Below are 7075 nucleotides of genomic sequence, written 5' to 3' on the forward strand. Positions count from 1 at the left end.
TTCCCATCTTATTGTTGACTTTCCTGTATAACAATATTTGTCACACTGCTCCTCAATCTTATTGTTGACTTTCCTGTATAACAATATTTGTCACACTGCTCCTCCCATGTTGTTGTTGACTTTCCTGTATAACAATATTTGTCACACTGCTCCTCCAATCTTATTGTTGACTTTCCTGTATAACAATATTTGTCACACTGCTCCTTTCATGTTATTGTTGACTTTCTTTATAACTGTCTTTATAATCCTACCTTTGGCCGTAATAGAATGTTTCCTGTCTTATTTGGCTTTCACATGCCAGTATGTTCAGTGAGAAACATGTTAACCTAAAAAATTAATTCAAGTTTGTTTGTTTGTTTGTTTTTGAATTTCGCACAAAGCTACTCGAGGACTATCTGTGCTAGCCGTCCCTAATTTAGCAGTGTAAGACTAGAGGGAAGGCAGCTAGTCATCACCACCCACCGCCAACTCTTGGGCTACTCTTTTGCCAACGAATAGTGGGATTGATAGTCACATTATACACCCCCACGTCTGGGAGGGCGAGCATGTTTAGCGCGACGCGGGCGCTAATCCGCGACCCTCAGATTACGAGTCGCACGCCTTACGCGCTTGGCCATGCCAGGCCTAAATTAATTCAAACTATCATAACCACGGGTCATAAGGTTGTAATTATACAAACTTATTATGTTCTAAGTCTAGCATGTGAAGATTTTATTTCTCTGTCCACAGATATTTCCTTACCCAAATATCAATTCATCAAATGGAACAAGCGGGGTTATTAGTCCCTCGGGTATCGCCATGTTTACATCGTCAGTGACTGCCTCTCGTAGCTCTCCACGAACCACCCCCATTTCTCGGTGGAATCCTCCTTTCATCACCCTTGACGATAACATGGACTATACCGTGATGGGGGGGTTGGTGACAGGTCAAACATCAGAAGAAGAGGCTCCTCAACTGATTGGAACAGAAGGTTAGTATGTTCAGCTTGTGACAGTAGATAACTACTGTTGTTATACTAAAACAACCATAGTTTGTGACAGTAAATAACCACTGTTGTTATACTAAAACAACCGTAGTTTGTGACAGCAAATAACCACTGTTGTTTTACGAAAACAACCGTAGTTTGTGACAGCAAATAACCACTGTTGTTATACTAAAACAACCGTAGTTTGTGACAGCAAATAACCACTATTGTTATACTAAAACAACCATAGTTTGTGACAGTAAATAACCACTGTTGTTATACTAAAACAACCGTAGTTTGTGACAGCAAATAACCACTGTTGTTATACTAAAACAACCGTAGTTTGTGACAGCAAATAACCACTGTTGTTATACTAAAACAACCGTAGTTTGTGACAGCAAATAACCACTGTTGTTATACTAAAACAACCGTAGTTTGTGACAGCAAATAACCACTGTTGTTATACTAAAACAACCCTAATTTATTACATTAAATAACCACTGTTTTCCACCAAAATACCCCTAGTTTTTTGTCCAGTAAATAACCACTATTTTCATGTCAAGCCACTCCAGTTTTCACTGTATGTAACCACTATTGTCTTTTAAAAACAACCATGGTTTGTCTCTGTATATAAGTATTATTCTCACACCAAAGTACCTTTAGTTTGTTGCACTAAATAACCACTACTGTTACTCCAAAACATCTCTGCTGTATAAGTTGTATGTTTACAACCAAATATGTCAGGTTGTTTATGTTACGAATTTTAGTTAAATCATGTTTGTCTTTTCTTTTCAAGAACGCTTCTTTTCTGCGGTCCATTGTGACGGACCCATCGATACGTCCATCAATCACGCTAACACCCCCACAAAGTCCCAACCCTCGTAAAGTAAATATTAGATTAAAAACTTAAAAGTTAGATTTAAAAATTAACGGTGAATTTCCTCTCCGCGACTCAAAAGACTATTCCAAGGAGCGGACAGAAAACGAAAACCTGCTCTTGAAGAGGCGACGAATGTTTCTTAATGAAAATATGTAGTGGACAATTCATAACCGCTCTGAGCCACACGTCGTGGAAAGAACCACATCTGGATTCTCTGGATATCTGAATTTGACCGACTGTTCCACTAAATAAGCTATTTTATGCAGCAACAGATTATAGTGGCACTAACACTTATATTTATAGTGCTCTTTGTTGTGGGTTATATACTTTTATATTGTACGTAGATATTTTTAAAGAATAGCTGTTAGGAATTTCGTAGATGTCGCTGCGAAGTCGTCAAACTGTTCAGAGATGTCACTACTCACATGCTGTGATCACACGCAAAGGAAATGGATGTCACATGGATATACACTTACACACACATGTGTGTGTGAAACAGAGATATATGTACATTAAAATGTCCTAATTAGTTAAGTTCGAAACATTGTGTTGATTCAGTTAACGCTGTGATTATACAACCATTAGTTCACTGTTCATAGTAATTTTGTAGGTGGACGTTAAGTGTGAGAATTCTATTGAGTTATTCGTTCCGTGACAGCCGCCTTGTGTTACAGAACGTAACTGCTCGTTACAAATTTTGGTAAGTCTTGTTTAATAAGTCAGTAAGCAGAGCGAAGAGATTTCTTGTGAAATATTTAGTAGAACTAGCCTTAAGCTGGTGTCATGTCTTTATTTTTATTCGTAGGTTGTTGTTTTTTATACAGAACTACCTGGTATAAATTAGCCTTATTGATAATATATTAAACTTTGGCCGAAACATGTTTAGAAAAATAATTTTTTTCTCTCAAACATGTAAAGAACTATCCAATATTTTACAACGACCTCGTAGAGATCGAGGCTTCAAGTTATAACGTATGTAACACAGGAGAAGCCGAGATTTCAAGTTAATGTTACGAGTGTAATACGGTATAAACCGAGGTTTCAAATTAATGATATTACTATGACACATTTGATACCAAGGTTTCAAGTTAACATCATGAAAATAACGCAATATAAACTGATGTTCTAAGTGAGTATTTTGGGTATCATACGATAGAAACCAAGGTTTCAAGTTAGGATCATTACTGTAACGCAATATAAACTGAGGTTTTAAGTGAGTATTTTGGGTATCATACGATAGAAACCAATGTTTCAAGTTAGAATCATGAGTGTAACGCAATATAAACTGAGGTTCTAAGTGAGTATTTTGGGTATCATACGATAGAAACCAAGGTTTCAAGTTAGCATCTTTAACATAACACTGAAGAAAACAAAGTTTCAAATTAGTATTAATGTAAAATACAGTCGGAACGTAGAATCCAGTTTAGCATCATATGTAGTAGAAATTATTCTGTTCCAAACATTGAACAAAAATATAGCAGCACTGAAGCATTTATCATAGATTATCGTATGTTGTAGATGTGGACCGAGTTTCTTATGGACTTTATTTTCATAAAGCTCGAAACGACGTAGCGAAAAAGAAATCAAGTAAAATCCACATAAAACTATATCCATCTGTCTGGTACACGACTTAAACCTACTTTATATTTCAGAAATTACACACACAAAAAAATATGTTTACTGTTACTGTACCCTGATTTGTAAATAGTTCATTTTAAGAACAGAAATTTAGACAGAGACACATCCCATCAATTGGATTTCTCCAGGTTAACCCCACGGGTCTCAAACCTAGATTACTCTCAACTGTGGATATTTGCGGGTATTCCAACTGAACGAGAATGTGGGTTTAACTCCCACTTGTGCTCAAATTTTTCTCCAAAGGTTTGATAGGTGTAGAGCTAACAATTCGGTTTGTTTCCTTCTCAGTTCTTAGCTGTTTTAATGGCCTAGGTAGAAACACAAGAAGATGTAATACAGCTTGTATCTCGAAAGTATTTATTAGAGAAATAATGAATAGTTTCTTGAAAATGTCCATTGTTTTACAAAACGTAACGGTTTTGCTGAATGCTATACATATATACATGTAACACATATCTTATTGTCGAATAACATTATATATATATATATATCACTAGTACTTTGTACTGTGATTTCAGGTTCGTACAACGAAAGTTTTCATTTGTTATAATATAGTACTGACACAATAACCTTAAGTTACACAGATAAATATACTAAACGTTTATGTTTTTTGTTAGATTTTAAAGTCACACACACATAAAAAACTTACTGAATAGTTAAGACTTGAGCTAAATTTTTATTTCGCTTTTAAGGAAAGTCTTTATACATATATTTTTACTTTATATACTTTGTATACCAACCATCTGCAAGATGTTCTAGTTTATTTTGTTCGTAATAGTTCGTATTGGTGATGGAAAATTAGAAAATTGTGTGTGTGTGTGTGTGTATATATATAATATAATATTATCTTTTGTTTTATTGTATCATAATTTTATTTCTCTGTGAGCATATTTTGTGATTTTTATTAACAAAGATAGGAATAATAATTTTAAAGTGGTTATGAACCACAGATGGAGCTGTGATATTGTTTGACGTTAAGTTCAGACAGGAGTCGTTTTTATATACATGCTGTAAGGTTGTTACACAGTGTGTTTGTGTGCAATCATATAGTTTATTCGGCTTGTTCATAAGCAGTTGCCACTTTCTGGAAATATAAGGAACAAAACGAATCAATATTTTTAGGATATTTTTGTGTTCAAGAAAGAAAGCTCTAAGACACGATCACTTGTATCTTAAATTTAACAAAAATAAATTAATTAACTTTTATATCTTCGAATTATTTTTAAGTTGAAACATTTCAATAATTTACTTTTGGATAATTTTGAAAATGAATTTTATAAAAGAAATCTCCCTGTGAAGAATGATTCATTGATAAACTAGGTTAGGTATTTTCATATGTCTTGCATTCTATAAGCTGGCTTAATGTTAATATGTAATGAATGTAAATTCTAAAAACTTTGATTAGATTTAATATTTGATTAATTTAACTTCCTGGAAATATGCTTAAAATTTTGAACACTACATTGCATACAGTATGAGCAGATTTGTTACAGAAAAAAACATTCGCTATTTTACTATTTAGAAAAATCTTTTATAATTTAAATCTTTCAAATCCATATATTTGATATAACATTAATATATAAATAAATAAAAACATTAGATTAGTATTTATTTTTAATTACTACATTGCACAAGAGATGGAAAAGTAACGAATTTTAAAATATTTTTAAAGTTTTGAATGGCATTATATATAATTACATTTTTAAGTTAATTAAAGATCATGTTATATTTTAATTAGAATAAATCATTACTTATTGTAGAATAAAAATGATCAGTTTAATGTTTGTTATTAAATTGAATTATTAATTGTCATGAAAGGAAGCATGAAATAATTAAGAATAAAATTAATTTTTGATTAGATTAATAATTATAAAACAAACATTTATCAACTTATTTGCTATACTTATTAGTTCAACCAAATAATTAATCATTATTTTAAGAGGCCGGCATGGCCAAGCGTGTTAAGGCGTGCGACTCGTAATCTGGGAGTCGTGGGTTGGCATCCCCGTCGCGCCAAACATGCTCGCCCTTTCAGCCGTAGGGGCGTTATAATGTGACGGTCAATCCCACTATTCGTTGATAAAAGAATAGCCCAAGAGTCGGCGGTGGGTGGTGATGACTAGCTGCCTTCCCTCTAGTCTTACACTACTAAATTAGGGACGGCTAGCGCAGATAGCCCTCGAGTAGCTTTGTGCGAAATTCAAAAACAAAACAAACAATTATTTTAAGAACAAGTAACCAACTTATATAAAATTTTAGTTCTTGTAAAATTATTAATTATGATTAATTTTATATTTCGATTAAGATTAAACGTTAATCGAATAAAGGATATTAAAATCTCTGGATTCATTCCTGTGTTTCCATTTTGACTGATATTATTAAAATATTAGACAAAATAACTTAAAACTTTATTTTTGAGGTAGATGACGAAAACTAGCTTTTCATTTATATCATTTAGTCTTAGTCAAATATGTAAATAAAATATTTTAAGTTTCATCCAACAGGTGGGCACTATTAAATCTGACACGATGAAAGAGTGCGTAAATTAATATCCACTTATGAATTTGGCAAATGAGCTGTTTGTAAACAGAGTATATAGATTAATTTTATTTTGCTAGGTTTATAGCTTCAAAGCTTTTTATAGATTTTATGGATTTCTGTGCCTTTTTAAATGGATTTAATGTTTTTGAAACAATTTTATATTGTCAAAATTCATAAGCTTGAAGATGAGGTTTTAAATACAGTTTAGAAGTCAGTTATATTTACCTATGCATTATTCATAGTCACAAACGTCATAAAACAACCAAAAATCCATTTTAAAAGATAACTAATAAAAAGAGAAATTGCTAGTCGTGGATATTTTTGATTTGTTGAATAGTCTGTTGAAAAATATTTTAAAATATAAATGTTTCAAGTTCTGTTTTGCTGAAAGATATTCATAAATGAGTAAGGAACACGTGCTCGTAATGTTCTGTAATCTCACGACAACTTCGATTTACTGTCAGTGTTACTGTTGCTTAGTGATTTGAAAATACATCTTTGGTGCTCCACCACACGGTGTGAATGTTTTAGTTTTATACATGTAGGTATGATATATGGAGTTTTAAACGATCGAATGTTGATTCTTTGTATACGTAATCTGTAAGACCTTCAGGTCAGTACCAAGTGTCACTGCTGAGAACATATCCAGAGATTTGAGCACATTTTGTAAGTAGTGTTTTGGCTTAATTTCATAATTTACAGAGGATGGACAAAAAGTGCCCACTTGAAAATGTTGTTGGTTTGTTATATCTTTTATCAGATAACAGAAAAATACATAAAACTATACGTTTTTAGAACGTACTAGATGAAATCTGCTCAAACATGATCGCAAATCCTAATTTTAATACTGGCTTTCGTAAATATCTGAACTTTTAATGGTTTTTAGTTACGTGATTGGCCTGGCCATACTATAACATCAAATCTCTTATTTCCAGAATATCTTTTAACGACTCCACAATTGCAAATAAACTTGTTTAATCATTTTGTAGGCTAATTGAAATAAGAAGATCTAAGACAGTACAGCACGTGCACAACATTTTTTTTTTTTTGTG

General features: G+C 32.6%; 1 protein-coding gene across 1 annotated transcript; it reads left to right on the top strand.

The window, feature by feature from the left end:
* The first annotated feature begins 267 nt into the window (after window positions 1-267).
* On the top strand, window positions 268-5688 carry LOC143250013 (uncharacterized). Its single transcript, XM_076500648.1, has 3 exons — window positions 268-300; window positions 730-970; window positions 1761-5688. The coding sequence occupies exons 1-3, from the start codon at window positions 268-270 to the stop codon at window positions 1847-1849; spliced, it is 363 nt and encodes a 120-aa protein (XP_076356763.1). The 3' UTR covers window positions 1850-5688.
* Window positions 5689-7075: the final 1387 nt, after the last annotated feature.

This window comes from Tachypleus tridentatus, chromosome 4, assembly GCF_004210375.1.
Source record: "Tachypleus tridentatus isolate NWPU-2018 chromosome 4, ASM421037v1, whole genome shotgun sequence".
NCBI classification, from domain to species: Eukaryota; Metazoa; Arthropoda; class Merostomata; order Xiphosura; family Limulidae; genus Tachypleus; species Tachypleus tridentatus.

Excerpts from the sequence above, each read along its gene's own strand:
- LOC143250013 (XM_076500648.1), top strand. The coding sequence starts at position 268 with ATGTTTCCTGTCTTATTTGGCTTTCACATGCCA. Across the intron at positions 301-729 it reads TATTTGGCTTTCACATGCCA|ATATTTCCTTACCCAAATAT; the intron begins GTATGTTCAGTG and ends CTCTGTCCACAG. Across the intron at positions 971-1,760 it reads TCAACTGATTGGAACAGAAG|AACGCTTCTTTTCTGCGGTC; the intron begins GTTAGTATGTTC and ends TTTCTTTTCAAG.